Below are 21276 nucleotides of genomic sequence, written 5' to 3'. Positions count from 1 at the left end.
GCCGCTCCGCGGCATGTGGGATCCTCCCGGATCGGGGCACGAACCCGCGTCCCCTGCATCAGCAGGCAGACTCTCAACCACTGCGCCACCAGGGAAGCCCCCATCTGCTTTCTTAATTCCCATTCCCCTTAGCATTCCTCTCATTTCCCTTTCTTTAATCCTTGTCCCTGTTCTTTAGGAAGGGAGGGCTGGGTTTTGAAGGAAAGAAAGATAAAGTGACTGCAGGAAGTGGAACATGCTTGAGAGCCAGCCAGTGCCTGCCATGGTAACACACAAACACACAGCCTGTGCATGTTAGTGTGATGATAGCACACGGTCCACATGATGTCAGTTACACACAGCTTCACTCAACATCCTCTGGGTATGACCAGCCCACACTCAGTCAGCCCAGGCTTCAGAAATATCTTGAGCCCTTCTCAGGTGGAACTCATGATGCCCAACCCCAGCGTCAGGCAACTCTCTCTGGCCAGTTTGTGTCTCCAACTTCCTCAGACCCTGGCTTAGCAGTGGGAGTTACCAGCTGGGGGAAGCCTGAGTGAAGTAAGCACCCTCAGAGGGGCTTTGATCCAGAAACGTGCAGAGAGGCTATGATGGCCCCCAACTCACACACACACACACAGAGGTACTGACATATGTGTGCACATGAGCCAGCAGGCTTGAGTCTGCAGCTCACAAACTTCTTCCACCTTCAAGACTGCCCACCTCATCCATAACCCAGTGAGGCGGTTAGAGAAAGGACTGATACCCATTTTACAGACAGGGAAGCTGAGGCCGAGGAGGAGGAGTGCTTTGCTCAAAGGCAAAGGTGCAATAGTACCGAGAGCAAACTAGGGCCCTTATGTCCCAGCCTCGAATCCTTCTCTGTTTCAAGGTGACTGGGATCTTCGAGCCTAGAAAGCGATCAGACGAGCGCGGGTTGGAATCACAACCCTCTATCCTTCCCAGGGGGTTGCGCCAAAGCTACGCCTCCTCTTGGGCTGTCGCTGGGGAGCTGGGAGAAAGCGGCCCTAGCGTGTCTCTTTAATGCGCGCCCCCGGAGGCCCGGCGCGCCCCCGCCACTATAACTGGAGTGCATGGAGCAAGCTGCGTTCAGAGGAAGAAGGGCGGGCGCTGGGCGCCCATTGACCGACTTTTCCAAGTGCGATCAGCGCCCGTCTGGCCCACATCCCGCCCCCATGGACCCGCCCGGGGGCGCCCACTGCTGAGGACAAGATGCCTGTTGGGCTCCGGGCTGGGTTGCACCCCGCCACCGCAAAGTGACCCCCCGCGGGCCGTGCAAGCTCCCAGCACCTCTTCCCGCAGCGCTCGCCGTCGGGCGAGGGCTCCGCCGCCGCCACGCCTCGCGCCCCGCGCTGCCCGCCCCATGCTGGTGCACACTTACTCCGCCATGGTGAGTAGTCTCGGACCCGGGGACACCGGGGCGTACCGGGCCGGGGATCCGGGAGCCTGAGTGCTGGACCATCCGAACCTCCTCCTCCAACGAAATTTCGGAGGGAGGGGGCCACAGCGACTCCGCCCGCTGAGAACTGTGCGCGCCGGAGACAGCTGTCCCCAGCCCAAGGCTCCCGCGCCCACGGGTCATTCAGAGATAGACCTCGGGCCTCGGGAAGCGGGCAGGACGGCAGCTGGCCCCTCGGGAGCTGAGGAGGGTCCTTTCGGGCTGGGTCCTTTCAGCTACCGATGGGTCGCCTAACGCGCCCCTCTTCTTCCCCAGGAGCGCCCCGACGGGCTGGGCGCAGCGGCTAGCGGGGCCCGCCTGTCGTCGCTGCCCCAGGCGGCCTACGGACCGGCGCCGCAGCTCTGCCACACGCCGACCGCCGCCGCGGCTGACTTCCAGCCGCCCTACTTCCCGCCGCCCTACCCGCAGCCGCCACTGCCCTACGGCCAGGCGTCCGACGCCGCCGCCGCCTTTCCCCACCTGGCCGGGGACCCTTACGGTGGCCTGGCGCCCCTGGCACAGCCGCAGCCTCCGCAGGCTGCCTGGGCCGCGCCCCGCGCCGCCGCCCGCGCCCACGACGAGCCGCCCGGCCTGCTGGCGCCGCCCGCCCGCGCCCTGGGCCTCGACCCGCGCCGCGACTACGCCGCCGCTGTGCCGCGGCTCCTGCACGGCCTGGCAGACGGCGCGCACGGCCTAGCAGACGCGCCCCTCGGCCTTCCCGGGCTGGCGGTGCCGCCGGGCCTGGAGGACCTGCAGGTGAGGCCCGAAGGGTCCGGGATGGGCCAGCATCCGCTGCGGTGACTTAGGACCTGGCTGGAGGCAAAGAGCGACCAATGCAGGAACCCGACTTTTCTCCCAGCCTGCCACTTCTTGCTCGTGACTCCCAGGATGCGTCCCAAGTCCTGAGTTAGATGCTGCCTGGCCTTTAGGGCGGCCTGACACTGAGTCCGTGAGCAGGTGCCCGGATGACGGCGACCCTTCGCCGAGTAAATGGGCAGGGGCCGAACCACTTCTGTCCCTCTCCGCTGGGCAACGTAGGGAACCTATGCCCATTCGCGGTCTACTGGAGCATCCTGTGCCTGGAGCGAAGCGAAGTGGAGGAGTTGTCAGTCTAAGGTTCAAAAATGCCCTTTTTGCACAGCATGGCGAGGCACCCAGGGCTCCAACTCAGCCGCAAATTGTGGAGCGCCGGTGAATCCTGGTCCCGGCCAGCGACGGGTGGTGCGCGTTGGGTGAAGCAGACAGGACAGGGACAGGGGACAGCAGGGGCTTGGGAAGCGAAAGGAGACTAGATCTAGAAGCGCCCTTACCACCATCCTGTCCTATTTGCAGGCCATGGACGAGCCGGGAATGAGCCTCCTGGATCAGTCCGTGATCAAGAAAGGTAAGGAATGGCGTGCATCTGCCAGGGCAGAACCGGGCGAAATGGTGCAGGCCCCGGCACACAGACCCAGTTTCTTCCCCTGTGGCACGTCCCTCCTGTGCGTTGCCAAGCTCACTTTTTACCAAGGTGAGGGCACTCTTTTGGATCTGGAGTTAATTTGCAAAACGAGTTAAACCACTTCTTTGTTTCCTAAGCGGTGTTAATGGGAGTGCTATTCCCATGGATGTCGTTAAATGATTTCCACTTTACCGAGCCTTACCATTTCCTAGCCTGTCTGGTGCTTTCTGCCCCTCCCTTCCTAGCAGGGCCTTGGGGGCCTTGAGGTTTCCATAGGGAATTTTTTCTCCATTTGGGAGCCTCTTTCAGCAGTTTAGGATTAGGGGAGCTGGTGTGTGACTATTGTGTCGGGCTGTGTGCAGGAGGGTCAGGGCTTGGATGTTGGTGTCTATGTGAGTTTGGGATCCTGTACGTGTCTCTATGTTGCTTTCCCAGTATTTCTTGGTGTCTCTTGCTGTGAGTGTGTGACGTGTGTCTGTTATGTTGGTGTAATTTCCATGTGTTTGGGGGTCAGGGTCCCTGTTGTATCCCAGAACTTGTTCTTTGGCGCTGAAGATCTTTAAGCGTGTAGGGTTGCTCCCTGTGTATTTTCAGGATGTTTGTGTCTCTCTGCCCTTGGAAAGCCAGGGGTTTGAGATCTGCCCTCCAGTGGATTTTTGGGCCTGTGAGTTCTGACTGTGACAGGGAAAGGTGAGAAAGAGAGATTCAGAGAGGCCCAGGGATAAATTTGGGGCAGGTGCAGAGAGGCATATGGAGGCACAGACAAGCCCGCTGTACCTGGGGCAGGCACTGCTCCCCCGGGATTGGCTCAAGTTGTTTTTCAACGAGTGAATTCAAGCCTGGGCTCTGTTTGCCCTCCTTGAGTCCCGGGGAGGTGGTGCAGGGGGGCTGGATTTCAAGAGTTGAGGCTGAGTTACCTGGGGCTGGGAGTTAGCTGGACCACCTGGTGTACGTGTGGGGAAGATGAGGAGACAGGCTTCCCAGAACTTGGGAGAAGGGAGCTCCAGGTATTGGGGCTGTTACCTGGAGCTGGGGGTTTGGGGAGGCTGCCTGCAGTCCGGGCAGAGGTGTACACTCAGAGCCAGCTCTTTGCTGGCGGCCGCTGCCTTGCTTTAGTGGATTTTTTTGAACCCGACGGAAGGGAGAGCTCGGTCTGCAGCGGCAAGAGCCTGCCACTGTGCTGTCCACCCGGAGATTCAGCCATGGTCTTGGTCCCCAGTTCTGACTCCTGCCCGGGCTCCACAGGCTACGGGGGCTCGGGCTCACTGACTCCCTCGGGGAGGCCAGGACGTTGCATTTCGGGAAGGAGCTTGGGGATTTCTGCCCTGGGGAAGGGTAGAAGGGTCAGGTGGGGCTCTGAGTACCTTAAAGCCCAATCCCCTGGCCAGAGCCAGGACAAAAGACTGGCTACCAAGAAGGAACCAAAATTGCCTCGAGTTAGTTTCTCTCAAAGAACATCAGCTTTCATAAATCCCGGGTCCTAGGGGTGCGCCGGGATCCCCAAAGAACACAGTGAGTGCAGTGGGGGGTGGACGTGGGCGCTGGTGCTGTTCGGGATGTCACCGACGCGGGCGCGCACACCAGCCGGACACCAGTGTCAGCCCGTCGGTGGCCCAGTGGAGCCCGGCCACCTGAGCTGGGGACCGCGCCCTGGGGGCCCCAACCCGGACGTCAAGTCACAGCCCGGAGCAATGCAGCAAAAGGGGAGGGGCCAGAGCCGGGGCTCCCAACGGAAGGAAGAGGCTGGTTCCTGAGTCGCGAGCTTGTCCTTCGGCTGGCGGGGCGAGCCTTTGAGGAGGAGAGAGGGTCATTGCGGCAGAGCCGATCTGCGAGGTCGGGACCTCGAGGCGGGGTGCGTGGGCGGGCGACCCAGCTGTGGCTAAGCAGGTGGCCCGGTTGGAGCCCTGCGCCCTGGAGCCTCCACGCCCCACGCGGCGGGTAATTTTCGTTCGGGCCCTCCGCAGTCACTGCGGAACTCCGGCCACGCCTCCAGCCACTTGGGCGCTGTTGATTAGCGTCCTTCGTCGCCCTCAGGCCCTTCTGAAGGCATCGGGAGGCCCCGGTCGAGTCCTGAAGTCCTCTGGCACCTGCCAGGGGCGGTGGAGGACCATCCCACTCAGACCAGGGCCCTGGAATTATAGAAGGTCGTTCTTGGCTAGCTGAAGCAAAGGATTCATTCCTCCAGCTCCTCCCGGCCCTGGCGGGAGGGGCAGCTGTGTCACGGGCGGTTGGAGTCCTATAGGTTGTGAAAGGGGGGCGGCCCCAGCCCTACACCAGAAACAGCCTTGCTACCGCAGGGAGGCCTCGGGTCTCGACTTCGACAGTGCGTCCAGGGAGGTTGTAAAATCTTCACTACTCCAGGCAGGGGAGCGGAGGCGAAGTCCCCGCCCCACCACACACTTCCAGGTCGGCAGCCCGTTGTAGCCAGGGCTGCGGGGGCAAGGATGGCAGATGGGGCTGAGGCTGACCCGAAGGGAAGTGGGGGGCCCTCAATTTTCTGCCCACATTTGTCAGTTTCAGTTTTGTGACCTGTCCTAGGGGCACAGAAAGCAGGCGGGACTGGCCTGAGAGACAGACATGGACAGGAATATTTCCCAGTCAAAAAAGGCAGTGAACAGGGTCTGTATACCTTCTAGCAGGAGCTCAGAAGAGGGGCAGTGAGTGCCTGAACTTGGGAGGCTTCCTGAGGGAGAGACAGCAGGGGGCTCAGTAGGTGCTCAGGAGATTTGTTGAATGAAGGGTTTTGAAGTCTGAGTGCATTTGGAGAGGGGGTGTACAAAGGGCCAAGCTACTTTTGCTCCACTAGGAACAGCACGTGCGTATGCCCTCTCTTTGAAAAGCCAGACAGGTTTAAAAAGGTTAAAAATCTCCGTGGGTTTCAGGCTATACAGTCACAGCTGGAGGGGAGTGGTTTGGGGATGAGAATTGAGATAGTCCTCCTTTCCTCCGAGGACAGTAGGTAGTTGCCTAATTGGGGGATGGGGAATCCCTCCCTGCTGGGCTCTGACGTCCAGTCTCAGGGCAGGGGATGATGTAAATTCTCTGCTCTCCCTGGATCTGGGGAAAGAAAAGGGAGATGGGGAGTTTCTGGGCTTCCAGTTGAATCTACAAGCAGGGCCAGGACTGGGGTGAGGTAAGTGAGGAACTCACTTGAGGCAAGATTTAGGAGGGCGCCTAAAAGCTCAGTAATCAAGATAAATAATACATCTTTGTGCAATATGTTTAAAATTTTTTAATGCAAAAAAAATCCACAATAAACGGAATATCAAAATTTTACGTAAAGATGGAATCTGACCCTGCACTTCTACAACCCTGCCTCACTTGCCTCCCAGGCTACCATTGGCCCCAGAATGAGACAAAAAAACTGGTGCCCATGCAGATAGACTGTGGACTGTACCTGAGGGCAGCATACAGCAGGGCAGTGAACGGTAGCAGTTATATTTAAAAGAAACCCTCTAGGGGAGAGGGAAGAGGGGAGGGGGAAGATAGGAGTAGGGGATTAAGAGGTACAAACTTACTATGTATAAAGTAAATAAGCTACAAGGGTATATTGTACAACACAGGGAACATAGCCATTATTTTATAATAACTATAAGTGGAATATATCTTTAAAAATTGTCAATCATTACGTTGTACACTTGCAGCTTATATAATATTGTACATCAACTATACCTCAATTAAAAAAATAAAAATTAAAAATAAAAGAAACCCTCCAGCAGTTGGTGAGAAGGAATCTTAACCAGCAGGTCCCACTGGGGAGATGAGGGGACTCAAGTGGACTGGGAGGAGGGTCACGACCCCCAGGCTTTGGACCAGTGGTACCTTAAGTGTGGTCTAAGGAACCACATGTATCAAATCCCCAGGGGTGCTTGTTAAAAAATGCAGATTTCCTGGGCACCATTTCACATCTACTGAATGAGAATCCCTGGAATTATGGCCCTGGAACTTCATTTCTTTAACTGATTGATTGAAGTAAAATGTACATACCTGAAATTCACCCATTGGAAGAGTACAGTTCGATGATTTTTAGTAAATTTATAGAGTTGTGTAACCATTACCACAGTCTGTTTTAAGACATTTCCAACACCCCCCAAAATTCTTCCATTCCCAATTGTAATTAATTCCCACTCCAGGCCTTAGGCAACCACTGATCTGCTTTCTGTCTATATGTTTGCACATACTGGACATGTTATATAAATGGAACATATAAATATGCTGACTTTTGCATCTAGCTTTTTGTACTTATAATGTTTTTGAGGTTCATCTGCGTTGTAGGCTGTATCAGTAGGTCATTCCTTTTTTTTTTTTTTTTTTTTTTTTGCGGTACAAGGGCCTGTCACTGTTGTGGCCTCTCCCGTTGTGGAGCACAGGCTCCGGACGCGCAGGCTCAGTGGCCATGGCTCACGGGCCTAGCCGCTCCGCGGCATGTGGGATCTTCCCGGCCCGGGGCACGAGCCCATGTCCCCTGCATTGGCAGGCGGACTCTCAACCACTGCGCCACCAGGGAAGCCCAGTCATTCCTTTTTTATTGGTTAGTAGTACTCCATCATGTGGATGTAACACATTTTGTTTATTCATTCATCAGTTGATGGACACTGGAGTTGTTTCCACTTTTTGGCTAGGATAAATAATGCTGCTATGATCATTTACACGCATGTCTTTGTGTGGACATACGTTTTCACCGCTCTTGAACTCCTAGGAGTGTAATGTCTGGATTTTATGGTAAGTTTGTCTTTAATTTTTTAAAGAAACTCCCAAGCTGTTTTCTAAAGTGGCTGTACTGTTTTACATTCCCACCAAGAAAGTGTGTGAGTTCCAATTTCTCCACATCGTCATCTGCACTTGATATGTCTCTTTTTGATTATAGCCTTCCTGATGGTACCTCAGTATCCTTTTAATTTGCATTTCCCTAATGACTAATGATGCTGAGCACTTTTCTATGTGCTTACTAGCCATTCATATATCATTTTAAGTGAAATGTCTACTCACATATTTTGAACATTTTCCAATTGGGTTGTATATCTTACTATTGAATTATAAGAATTCTTTATGTATTCTGGATACACATCCCTGATAAGATATAGGATTTGCAAATATTTTCTTCAAGTCTATGGTTTGTCTTTTCATTTTCTTAATAGTGTCTTTTCAGGTGCAAAAGTTTTTGATTTTGATGAAATCCAGTTTATCATTATTTTCTTTTATGGATCATGCTTTTGGTGTTATATTAGGAACTCTTTGCCTTCATGACCCAAGGTCATGAAGATTTTTCTCCTGTATTTTCTTCTAGAAAGACTTGCAATTTTAACCAACTTTCCAACAGAGTCTATTGCAGACTCCCCAGAATCAGTGGTCACACCATATCTACCACCTGTGGACAGAGTGTGTAGACCTGTGTGTGTGTGAGAGTCTTGTCTGATAGATTGGCTAACTAGGAGCTATGTCTGTAGGACACTCCTATGTCTGTAGGAGCGTGTACATGTGAATGGCTTCTGCGTTCATGACCAGGGGGACACCATGGGTAGACCACTTCAGCTTTAGGACTCACTGTGGTGTGGGAGACAAACACCGGTCCCTGCTTTGCAATCTGTGCTAGTTAATTCCCACCTTCATGACTGCTCCTGTCCCAGGCTACCTGCTTCCCTAACCCTGGCCTCCAAACCTCTGTCATTTTTGAAGGAAGAAGCTCTGAGGAAAAGGGTACAGACAAGTGGGGAAAGCAACAAAGTCTGTAATTTGTATACACAAACACATGTCCACCTGTCATGCGCTACATTAGCCGCACCTATGTTTGCATAAATCTGGCATATACTCTATGTTTAAATATATCAGCAGGAGCAAAAGCACTTGCAGATATCCTTATGCACGTTGCCACATTCTTGCAACAGTCGGGCAGAGCCTATGTGTATATAGCTGGGGCTCGGTATTTGTTGTTGAGTAAGTGTGCATATGCACAGTCTCACCCTCAGTGCTCTATGGCAGGGCATGTGGTTTTTATGTATAGACGTTTGTGTGACACGTGTGCTCACATATGTCCCTGTTTGTACATGCACAAACAGCTTCACCCAGCTTTGGTCTCTCTCCCCTCTCACAGTGCCTGGTCTCAGGGGTCCCCAGATTTTCATAAAAGCTGGATAGAGGAGGCTGCTGGGGGAGAGAAGAATTTTCTGTTCCTCTGACCATTCCCTCTGGCTAGGAGTCATGGGAGAGGGGACAGCCACTTTGCCCTTCTTGTTAACTTATTAAATCATGGTTTTAGTTTTTTAAGTCGAGCTTGAGGTATAATTTACATATAGTACAGTTCACCCTTTTTAGATGTGCATTTCTATGAATTTTGACAAATGTAAATATATAGTCAAGATATGAAATATGTTAGAGAATGGTTCCATCACCCCAGAAAGTCCCCTCAAGGCAGAGGGACACAGGTGATGAGGGAGCCCGTGCACAGGCCTGGGAGACACTGGGGTGAGGGGTGGCGTGGCTGCTATTGCGTGTCCAGTGTCAGTGTGTCTGTTGGGTCAGGACATTCTTGCTCCTCACTCTGGGGCGGAGGCTGGGATTAGGATAAGGGGAGTGAGGCAGGGTCGTGCAAGAGCAGGATCAGAGCCTGCTTCTATTTAAATTTTTGATATTTTGTCACCATGGATTTTTACATTAATTTTTACTTTTAAAAATATTGCATTAGGGTTTCCCTGGTGGCACAGTGGTTGAGAGTCCGCCTGCCGATGCAGGGGACACGGGTTCGTGCCCCGGTCCAGGAAGATCCCACATGCTGCGGAGCGGCTGGGCCCATGAGCCATGGCCGCTGAGCCTGCGCGTCCGGAGCCTGTGCTCCGCAACGGGAGAGGCCACAGCAGTGAGAGGCCCACGAACCACAAAAAAAAAAAAAAAAAAAAAAAAAATTGCATTAAAATACTGTCTTGATTGCTGAGTTTTTTGGTGCCTCCTTAAATTTTGCACCCAAGACAAGCGCCTCACCTGCCTCACCCTAGTTTTGGCCGTGCTCTGGGGACAGGGAACTTGCCTGGGGTAGGGTGTGTGCTGATACTCTCTCCACTCCCCCCACCTCTTCAATTCTCCCACTCAGCCCCATCCATGACCTGTTGGCCCTTCCCTGGTGCCTGAATAGGGACAACCCAGGGAGGAAGGGCAGTTTTACCATCAATTGCTAAAAAAGGAATGAGGTTCCCTTACCGACCCTCCCCCACCTCCACCCCGTGCATATATTGGCTGTGAGCCTTCACTCTTTCTCCCATTCCACGTTTCAAGAGCCCTTGCTTCCCTCATTTATTCCACATTCACTGACACCCCCTTGTGCCAAGACCCTGCTCTCAGGCACTCCCAGTTGGTGGGGAAGACAGAAGAGGAAGCAGACATGAGGGTCAGTGTGGTAAGGACAGAGGGTGAAAAGGAGCAGGGGGTGAGGGCTTAGGAAGCTTTGCATTGGGGGTATGCCCAGACTGAGGCTTGAGAAGGAGGAGGCCCCGCTTAGTAAAATGGAGAAGGGCGCCTGAGACAGACAGCAAGCAGTTCTGCGGGGCTTAAAGAGCCCACAGCTTGTGAGCTAGTCGTCCCACATCCCAGGTGGTGCTTCACATGTTCCATTTGACCTGTCCTGGGATTTTTAATTTTTGAATCAGTTGCCAATGTTTAAAAATCCAGGGACTTCCCCTGGCGGTCCAGTGGTTAGGATGCTTCCATTGCAAGGCTCATGTGTTCAATCCCTGGTCGGGGAACTAAGATCCCACAAGCTGCACAGTGTGGCCCCAAAATAATAATAATAAAATAATAATAAAGTAAAAATCCAGAGATTTCACCTAGAAATCTCAAATCCTTGTCTCACCAGCAAAAACAAAAACAAAAACCAACCAAACCAAGAGTTCCGGCAATGTTGGTGTATCCTGCGTGGTAACACTCGGCCAAGTAGCAGGTCTCCCACATCTCACTTACTTATGTTAACTCCTGTGCTCCCCCCTTTGAAGTCTAGAACTGTGCTGTCCACTGTGGGAGCCACAGGCCACGTGTGGCTATTGAGCACTTAAAATGTGGCTAGTCCGATTAGGATGGGCTATAAGTGTAAAATACGTGTTGAATTTTGAAGACCAAGTACAAGAAAAGAATGGAAAATAGCTCATTAAGGGATTCCCTGGTGGCGCAGTGGTTGAGAATCCGCCTGCCAATGCACGGGGCATGGGTTCAAGCCCTGGTCCGGGAAGATCCCACATGCTGCGGAGAAACTAAGCCCGTTCACCACAACTACTGAGCCTGCGCTCTAGAGCCCATGAGCCACAACTACTGAAGCCCGCGCACCTAGAGCCCGTGTGCTCCACAACAAGAGAAGCCAGCGCAATGAGAAGCTCGCACACAGCAACGAAGAGTAGCCCCCGCTTGCCACAACCAGAGAAAAGCCCACAAGCAGCAATGAAAACACAACGCAGCCAAAAATAAAATAAATTTTAAAAAATAACTCATTAATAATTTTTAAAATATCGATTGTATGTTTCAGTGATAATATTTTTATTTTTAAAAATTTTAAAATTTTTATTATTATTATTTTTGGCTGTGTTGGGTCTTTGTTCCTGCACGCGAGCTTTCCCTAGTTGCAGTGAGCGGGGGCTACTTTTCGTTGCGGTGCGCGGGCTTCTCATTGCGGTGGCTTCTCTTGTTGTGGAGCATGGGCTCTAGGCGCACGGGCTTCAGTAGTTGTGGTTCGCAGGCTCTAGAGTGCAGGCTTGGTAGCTGTGGCTTAGTTGCTCCGCGGCATGTGGGATCTTCCCAGACCAGGGCTCGAACCCATGTCCCCTGCATGGGCAGGTGTATTCTTAACCACTGTGCCACCAGGGAAGTCCCGATAATATTTTTATATATGGGGTAAGTAAAATATATTAAAATTGGTATTAACATGTTTCTTACTTTTAAAAAATAGGGCTACCAGAAAATATAAATTTATATACGTGGCTTACAGTATATTTGTATTGGTCAGTGTGGGTTGAGAGCCTAAAGGGCAGGTGGAGGATCAGGCAAAAGGGGTAGGTAGGGCCGGACCACAAAGGAGGGTGAAGGAGGGCATTATGACAGTTAAGAATGTGAACTTTAAAGTCCATTGTCAGAGGTCAAGACCCATGTCTGCTCCTTATTGCTGTACTATCTTAACTTCTTTGAACTTTTAGTTTCTTCAGCTTGAAGTGGGGACAGAAAATAGCATCTCCACAGAGCTGTTAATGTGAAGCACTTGGTATATAGTTGGCACTCACTGAAGGATAGGCAGCATCATTCTGCTTAACTATGGAGCTGGAATTTAATTCTCAGGCACTGACGGGTTCTAGGCTGGGGAGTGATGGGTGTTTCAGAAAGATCCCTCTGGAGCAGGGGCTGTGCAGAAATTCAGGTGGGAAATGAGTGAGCGTCCCTGTACACCTGGAGAAGTGGCTGCATCCAGGGCACGTGGAGAAAAGAAAGCCTTAGTACATGGTGATGGATGGGATGTGGTGGGAGAGGGCAGTGTGGAGGGCCTCACGGAGGTTTCTCGCTGGGCGATGGGATGGAGGGTTTGAATGTGCCTCCAGAGAGGGAAAAGCTGGAGGGGCTCGGCCAGGCCAGGGACTGGGCCAGCCTTGCTTACCTCTGCCTTCCCAAGGCTTAGCACAGTTCCTGGCACACAGGTGCTCAGCAAATATTTGCCAAATGACTGGAGGGCCAAGTGCTGCCTTTGAGACCATAGTCCAGGGCTTGCTACTGGTACTAAGTCTACCAGCTGTGTGATCTCAGGCACATTACTTCACCTCTCTGGGCTTCAGTCTCGTCATCTGTAAAAGGGGAATAATAAACATGGCCCCCTGGTGGGTTGTTCTGAGGATTCAGTGAGGTTATCTGTATGGTGAGTGCTCAGTGACTATTGGCCTCAGGCTCCCCATTTGATCCCCCTCCCCAAACACACAAGGCCTGCCTTTTCTACCAAGGCTCTCACTTCCTTGAAAGAAGAGAAGCCCAAGGGGAAGCAAGTGCCTCAATTATTCTCCCTTCCCCCTGAGGCTTAGCAGGAGAATGGAGGTTAGACTGCAGGAAGAACTTTCTTTTAGAGCCAAGAGTGTCCAAATGGGTGTTAAAAGATAAACTTCTCAGATTTCCTTCCCTGTCCTTCATAGATATTAGTAGATAATTAGAGAGCATTTGGGGGAGGGGGTGATAGGGTGTGTCTCTTCATTCTTGGTCTCCTTGAGCATCCCAGAGAGACTTGGCAGGAAAGGGGCCAGGGCTGGAGGCCTAATGGGGCCATAACTTCCCTGTCCCTGGGATGTGGGAGTCCAAGGCCCCCAAGCCTTTCACTGATCTGGGGTTGTGGGTGAGACATGGGGATCACAAGTGAGCGGGGGTAATCAGGGATTGCTTGTGACGGCGCAGATCTGGCTGGGCTCTGCTGCAGTGACCCAGGAATCCTGCCTCCAGCTCACACTCCATTTCCTATTTCCAACTCCCTCTCTGATTACACATGGCAAAACTCCAAGACTGCTGAAGCTGTTTGAGTTTTAACAGGGAACCAGCCTGACTCAGTGAAAGAACAGGGGTTCAAGAGCCAGAGAACTTTGGGTTTAATGTCTACCACCCATTAGCTGAGTGAGCTAGAGTGAGTCACGTTAACCTCATTGTGCTTCAGTCTCTTCCCTTGTAGAGCAGGGATAGTAGAACCTCCTTCCGAAAGGTGCTGGGACATACAGATGCAGCTGTGTGTGCACAGCATGCTAGAACGGGGCCCAGCACACAGCTTGTGCTTCAGCAATGCACCCATGCCACAGCTGGCTAGTGCCCGTGTCCGGTGGTCCCTGGCTCAGTGTTGTCTCTCTCTCCCTTGCTCTTGCTCTGCTTCACAGTCCCCATCCCCTCCAAAGCCAGCAGCCTTTCGGCCCTCTCATTGGCCAAAGACAGCTTGGTTGGCGGCATCACGAACCCCAGTGAGGTCTTCTGCTCCGTGCCAGGCCGGCTCTCTCTGCTCAGCTCGACGTCCAAGTACAAGGTGACAGTGGGGGAGGTCCAGCGGCGACTCTCACCTCCCGAGTGCCTCAATGCCTCTCTCCTGGGTGGTGTCCTTCGCAGGTAGGAAGGCCAGCCCACAACTTCCTGCACAGTGTCAAAGCTAAAATGTGTGGTCGTTTCAGACTTTCTCAGGGGATCGGAGAGGGGCCGGCCCCACCCCAGGCCACAGGGTCATCTCCACCTCAGTCTCCCTGAGGGATTGTGCATGCTCTCTGGGCAGGCCTAGGTCCTCAGCAGCTCCCATGGGTCTGTGGGCTTGGGGGTCACAGGTAGAGAGGAGCCTGGGTACAGAGAAGGGATGGAGGACTCACCCACATTGGGCACGATGGACAAGGCTGGGTCTGGGGAAGGGAGAGTGCCGTCTTCACCCCATCCCTCAGGAAAAGGATCCCCAGGACCTAAGGCCCATTCCCTGTGTCAGTATAGGCCTCTCTGGTGCATGTGTTTTGGTGGGGGGAGCATGGGGTCCATGGTTTGTCTTCATAGTTGTGTCTGTCTCTCTCTGTGCATGTCCTTGTGCCTGGGTAGGGTATTTCTGCTTCAGGGCTATGAGCTTTGATATGTTTGAGGATAGTGTTTGTGTGTATGCATGTGTGCATGTGTGTGTATATGTGGTGTAGGAGTGGCCAGGAGTATATGTTTCCGTGAGTGTGAGTTTCCTGTGTTACCTTTAGTGAGATGTGTTGGTTAGTGTTCTACTCTGTGTGAGTGTGTATGTGTGTGTGTGTGTGTGTGTGTGTGACTGCATGCACACATGGAGCTAGACATATGTGTGTTTCCTGTCTGTACCTTTGCGTGGGGCTGCATCTGTGCAGGTGTGGGAGTATCTCCTTATTCCTGGTCTCTTTTGAGCATCCCAGAGCGGCTTGTATGAGTCTGTAAATGTCTGTACAAATGTCCGTGGGATACTGACTTGGTGTGAACATGTGTCTCTGACTGTGTCCCTGGGTGTTTGAGTCTGTGTGTCTGCCTCTATTGGTGTGTGTGTCTCTATTCTTGGCCCTCAGTGTGTGTTCATCTGTGTATGTGTCTGTGTACCCCTGGGCAGCTGTGTGTGTAACACTGTCTCCCCATGTGTCTGTGTTTCCCTGTGTGTCTCGGGGTCTGTGTGTCCCTGGGTAGCTGTGTTGGTGTGCTCAGGTGGGAAAAAGGACCCTAAGATGCTGGTCCATCCTGCCCCACCTTGGGCTGTCCCTGTTATTGAGAGGATTAGGGAGAAGTGAGGGGTTCCTGGAGCTGTGTGCTAGGCCCCCCATTCCCATCTTGGCTGCAAAACCAGTGAGATTAGGAGGAGATTGGGATCAGGTGGAGACCCCAGAGTGTCCCCAGGACCAGACCCAAGCCTCAGCAGGGTTGGTGGAGGCAGCAAGGCCCTATTGGGTCACTTAACATACATGCTTCATCTTGTCTTCATAGTGTGTGTCTGTCTTTCTGTGTGCATGGCAAGGGCCAAGTCCAAGAATGGGGGCCGGTGCCTACGGGAACGGCTGGAGAAGATTGGGCTCAATTTGCCAGCTGGTCGTCGCAAGGCCGCCAATGTGACGCTGCTGACTTCACTAGTAGAGGGTGAGGCCTGAGGGGACCTGTGTCATCCAGTGTGACTGTGTGTGGCTGTCTCTAATGCAGGAGGGTGTGTTTAATCGTGTGTGTTCTCTGTGCACCATGTATAAGTAAGGGGTGTGTGTGATATATGTGTACAGTCTTTAAGTGTATATGCAAGCACACATGTGCATGTGCTGGTGCAGTAGAGAGAGAGGCGGGGGGAGAGAGAGAGAGAGAGAGAGAGAGTGAGTGTGTGTGAGTGTGTGTGTGTGTGTGTGTGTGTGTGTGTGTGTATGGGGGGAAGAGTGGCCAGTGTTTGGATGTGGTAAAGAGATGAGGGGGTCAGAGTCCCTTCCTTGGAGGTTGGTGACTCTCAGCTTGATCATCTTGAGTTCAGGCTCTGAGACAACTGGTGGGCTCAGCTCCCAGCCCTGAGCTCAGAGCCCATCTGAGGTAGCCCCAAGGGAGGGCAGCGGGGTTGCGTCTAGAGCTGAGAGGGGAATCAAGAAAAGATATATATAGAAGCAGGATGGCCCCGGTCAGGGGTTGGAGTGTCAAGGTCGTGCTCCAGGCTCAAAGGTACACCTGGCTGTAGTGACGGCTCATCTCTCTGCCTCCCCTCCCTCCTAGGAGAGGCTGTACACCTGGCCCGAGACTTTGGCTACGTCTGTGAGACCGAGTTCCCAGCCAAGGCAGCTGCCGAGTACCTGTGCCGCCAGCATGCTGACCCTGGGGAACTGCACAGCCGCAAGAGCATGCTGCTGGCCGCCAAGTGAGTGAGGGCGCCATGCACTGGCTGTCATGGGTGCCGTGTACCGGCACATGTTGGTGCAATGATGCACAGACACAGACACCAAGCATGGGCACAATGGATACCACTCGTGTACATGTGATGTACACATGGTACATGCAGCACTGCACGCAGGCACACATAGGTTCCATGCTGTGCACGTGACAGGGCACACATGGATACATGTGAACATATCTGGGTTCTATACATCAGCAAAGTGTCACAGACAGGCTTACATAAGTCCATGTGTGGCCACCACCAGCCCCAGTCCCGTCATGGGTCTGAGGTTCTCTGGCCTTGCTCCCCCTGCCTGAGCCTTGCCCATCAGCCCCTCTGCTCCAGTGACCTCCATCAGGGCACCAACACCCACCCAGACCCCTGGGTTGACCCCCCTTTGTCCTTACTTCACACCTGACCCCTGTGCAAGTCTCACTGATGCCTCCCTCAGCACCACTCGCATGCCACCTCAACTCTGGTCTCCCAATCTCACTCCTGGACGTTCACCCTAGTGCCCCTCTGTTCCCCCAGCCTCCCTGCACATGCACTGATCCCTACCCAAGAGCCTTCAATGGCTCCCACAGCTACTGCAATTGATTTTCAAACTAGGTCCTGTAGGGATGCCGCAGGGCCTGTTTAATGAACTGGTGTTCCATTAAGATTTAGTTTTTAGAAAGGGTCCCATTGCAAGAAAACACAGACACGGGGGCGGATTTGAAAACCACCATTCTGTCAAGTCCAGACTCCTTTGAGGGCCCCCATAATCTGGTCTGCACAAACTCCACCCACTCCAACTGACCCACTTACTTGCTCTCTCCTGCCCTCCTTGTCCTTGGGCTTGCTCTTCTGCTTAGAACACCATCCAGTCCCCCTACCTAACACAGTCCTTCACATCACAACTCCATCTTCCCGCCTTCAAGGTTTCCTCAAGTCCTCTAGGCAGAATTGGAATCACAGACTCATGGGACTGCCATGACTCATGGGGCCTTTGAGGCTGCTCATATTGGAGCCGGAGAAACATATCTAGGGCAGGGCTCACCTCACTCATTAATCAGCTAACTCATCAAGCACTTCCTGGGTCCCAGTAATGTCTAAGATGCTGACCAGGTTCCTTGGTGATGCAAAGGTGGGACACAAGTGATTCTCCTGCCTGGGCCACATACAGGATACACAGAGAAATGAATAATGGCTGCAAACTGGAGATGGATTCAAATCCCAGCCTAGTCACTTGGGCAGGTCATCTAACCTGTCTGAAACCACCCAGTTTCCTCTTCCATGTGATGGGAATGATAAAAACAGTATAGATTTGTTGTGAGGATTGAGATGATATATACAGTGTGCTTGGCATAGCATCCAGGCCTCAATTCATGTTCACTGCTAGGTATTATTTCAGTTATTTAAGGCAGATTCTGGATTGTTCCCCAGCAATTTCATAGACAAACCTCTTGAAGCCTTGGCTGTTTTGGGTGGAGGTGGCAGTAGGAGAGGGAATCAGGGAAAGTTTCCTGGATAAGGAAGGAGTTGAGCTGGACTTGGAATGTGGGCAGGACATCCACAGAAAAAGAAATCGTAGGGTATTGGCATGTGCTATTTATTAGGTGTGTGATATTGGGCAAATCAGTTAACTTCTCTGAACCTTAGTTTACTTTTCTCTAACACGGGTATGATCATCATTTGTAGACTGTTGGGTCAGCAATCATATATATAATGTATATAAAGTACCCAGTATGTGGTGGGTCCTTCTCTGGACTCAGACCTTTGTCCCCTAACCTCTAACCCTCCTTCCCCCACCAGGCAGATCTGCAAGGAGTTTGCAGACTTGATGGCACAGGACCGTTCACCGCTGGGGAACACCCGCCCAGCACTCATCCTGGAGCCTGGAGTGCAGAGCTGCCTGACACACTTTAGCCTCATCACCCACGGCTTCGGCGGGCCTGCCATCTGTGCTGCCCTCACTGCCTTCCAGAACTACTTGCTGGAGTCACTCAAGGGGCTGGACAAGATGTTTCTAAGCAGTGCAGGCAGTGGGCATGGTGACACCAAGGCTTCGGAGAAGGATGCCAAACATCGGAAGTAACTGCTTCCCCCACCCCATCCCTAAGGGGCTCCCAAGGTCTGAAATGAGGTCTTTGCTCCTGGGGGTGGGCCTGACAGGATTAAAAGGTGGGGTTGGAGTCAGGCCAGAAAGAGAACATTCCTCCAGAAACCCATGAGTTAGGGGTCTGGGCTGGAGTAAGGGGAGGTGGCCTCCGTGGTGGTTTGTAGATAAGGGCCCAGGTGTCTGACTCGCGTGTGCAATTTTCTAACCCTTGACTGCAGAGAAAGGCTTGGACAGGAAATTGCATGGAAAAGCCTGGTTCTTGGGGCCAGCGCTGCCCATTAGGGTGCCCATTAGGGTGATGGGTGCTCCTCGAGGCTAAGGCCTTGCTGTTTTTACTAACAGCAGGAGAGGAATTAACAAACCAGACACGCTACTGAGGAGTTGGTGCCCTTCATCCCAGAATCTCCTACCCCCAGAAAAGGGGTGCTGGCAGGAGGCCCCAGCGGGCTCTTTGGACCCCTGCCACTCTTGGAAAGAAGTGGGCAGGAGGGGCCCTCAAGGAACAGAGAAGATAAACACAAATTGGATAACTTGAATCGAGGCTGCACTTCAGTCCTGTTGCTGTCTGTCCTATTTATTTATGTTGTAATTAAATTTAAAGTTTAAAAATGTTCAGTGCCAACTCATTTATCCCAATGAGTTGAGGACTTTTGTTTCAATGTCTTCTGCTTATGCACCAAGATGTCCAGCTGGACCAGGATGGAGAGGGTGTTTTTGCTCGCCAAGGGCTGTTGGTGGGCCGGGAGGGAACAAAGATGTCAGGGACCCTGAGGTTCTTGCTGGGGTTTTGTATTTGCTGTTGTTTCTCTTGACCCTGCAGTCAATGTACCTCCCCAACTCTCAGATTGCTTTCTCATTCTCTTAATAAAACCTTTTCATTGGATATGAAGCTCTCCCTGTCCTTCTTCAGCCCAGGCCTGGATTTGCCTCCCAAGAGGGCAAGGTCACGGGGGAGAGGCAGGGCCTGGGAATTGGGGGTGGGGGGGGTGGAGTGGGAGGGGGACTATAAGGGGGAAACCCCGGAGGGGGCTGTGGGTACCTCTGGGTGAGGGGATACAGATGGTGGGTCTATCTGGCTTGTCAGTGTGGCTACTATTTGTGTGTGTGTGTGTGTGTGTGTGTGTGTGTGTGTGTGTGTGTGTGTGTAGTGAATCCTGGGTGGGGGGGCTGTATGTGTATTATTGTGACTTACTGGGCCTGTGTGTGAATGTGTCAGTCCAGCTACTAGGTCTATGTGATGTGTTAACATGACCATTGGTGGTGGGTCTGTATGTGTGTCAATATGAATGCTGATGATGATTATGTGTGTCTATCTGGCTCATTCAAATCCAGCTCTTTTGTCTCCTTGAGGATTTCATTCTTGAGGCCACTTTTCTTTCCTGCACCTTTATTCTCTCCCTCTCTATTGAATCATCTATACTAGATCGTTCCCCAAAGGACACATATTCTATGATCTCTTACCTTACAAAACATAAATCCTTTCCCCATTTACTTCTTTTGCAGTTGGAGAGTTTTTAAAAGATTGCTACACCCCTACCTCCACTTCCTCACCCACCCCCAATTCACTTCTCAACCACTTTAATCTCTCTTCTATTCCTACCAGCCTATGGAAATCCACTCAGCAAGGTCATCAATGGCCACATGTCAAACCCAAAGGCCCTTTTTCTGGACTTAGCAGCATTTGACATGGCTGACCACTTGCTATTCTCTGAAATTCTCTCTTCTATTTATGTCCAAAATGGAGTACTTGACTCAAGTACTCAAATCTTGACCTCGCCACCTTCTTGACCCAGTTGCTCAAGCCAGAAATTAGGGAGTCATATTTGATTCTTTCCCTACACCCAATCCATTAGAAAGTCCACATCCTTTTCTTTCTATGTCCTCTGCTACCACCCTAGTCCTCGAGACTATTACAATAGTCTTCCAACTGGTCCCTCTGTTTTCACTGGTACACCTTCATACTAAAGCCCTGCAACAATCAAAACTTTGCCTACTTCTTCAACCATATCTTAATCTATTCTCTTCATCACTCACTTTGCTCTAGCCACACTGGTTTCCTTTCTGTTCCTCAAATTACCACTTTTATGCCTCAGGGCCACTGCACTTACCATTCTCTTTGCCTGGAATTCTCTTCCCCCAGTTCTTTGTAGGTGCACTGCCAGAGACAGATGGTCAGGTGTTTTGCAGAAATGAAAAGTCTGGGCGTCATCTCCCAGGGAAAAAAGGTCCAAAGATGTGATTTCTTCTCCCAAGAAGTTTCCCTGCCTCAGCCCACACATATGAAAGGAGGATTGGAGGAAAGGCTGAAAGTATGTTCTGCTTTAACGAAAGACCTGGGCCTGCAAGAGACATTCTACTACTAAAATTATTTTAGACTATGGGAAGTTGAGGGGATTAAATGAGGTAAGACATATGGCACTTAAACTATTTCAGCACCCTCTTCCATCTCTTAGGGGTTCGTTGTCAGCCTCCCTAACCTCTTCACTAGTCAGAGCTAAGCTTCCCTACCCTGAGGCAAAACAGGTGCTCTCTTCTCCAACCTATCCCCTCTCACCTCAAGCCTGGGAAGGAATAAATTGTTTTCAGTGTATTAATCACCTGAAAGCAGACGGGAACCAATCGGGAGACCATTCTGAGCAGTGTTTGGCCAGGAGTGTTAAAGCATCGGTGCATTCCGTTTTTCAAACTTGAGGAAATTTATTTAGGACACAGCTGGCATTAAAAAAAACAAAATCTGGTAGAAGAAAACAGATTAGAAAATATCAGAGTGCACTACATCACGACTCAATCATACATATATACATACCTGTAAGAAAAGTTCCAGGAAGCAATGCTCACCCTTCTTACAGTAGGTATATATATATACAGGCATGAAGTAAAAAATGTATGCTGAGGCCATATCAATTCAGTTGGGTCATGGCTTTATCAGGTACAGAAGA

General features: G+C 51.8%; 1 protein-coding gene across 1 annotated transcript; it reads left to right on the top strand.

The window, feature by feature from the left end:
• The first annotated feature begins 1280 nt into the window (after positions 1-1280).
• Positions 1281-19307, top strand: TFAP2E (transcription factor AP-2 epsilon). Its single transcript, XM_024125736.3, has 7 exons — positions 1281-1390; positions 1715-2194; positions 2771-2822; positions 13745-13967; positions 15355-15473; positions 16080-16221; positions 18031-19307. The coding sequence occupies exons 1-7, from the start codon at positions 1364-1366 to the stop codon at positions 18311-18313; spliced, it is 1326 nt and encodes a 441-aa protein (XP_023981504.1). The 5' UTR covers positions 1281-1363; the 3' UTR covers positions 18314-19307.
• The last annotated feature ends 1969 nt before the right edge of the window (positions 19308-21276 follow it).

This window comes from Physeter macrocephalus, chromosome 3 (genome assembly GCF_002837175.3).
Source record: "Physeter macrocephalus isolate SW-GA chromosome 3, ASM283717v5, whole genome shotgun sequence".
Taxonomy (NCBI): Eukaryota; Metazoa; Chordata; class Mammalia; order Artiodactyla; family Physeteridae; genus Physeter; species Physeter macrocephalus.
Note: the sequence above shows the minus strand (reverse complement) of the source record. Positions and strands in the feature narration are given on the sequence as shown.

What these genes read in the sequence shown, in the direction of transcription:
- TFAP2E (XM_024125736.3), top strand. Translation starts at nt 1,364, where the DNA reads ATGCTGGTGCACACTTACTCCGCCATG. An exon ending in TGCACACTTACTCCGCCATG is followed by an intron (nt 1,391 to 1,714) that starts GTGAGTAGTCTC and finishes CTTCTTCCCCAG; the next exon opens with GAGCGCCCCGACGGGCTGGG. An exon ending in CGGGCCTGGAGGACCTGCAG is followed by an intron (nt 2,195 to 2,770) that starts GTGAGGCCCGAA and finishes TCCTATTTGCAG; the next exon opens with GCCATGGACGAGCCGGGAAT.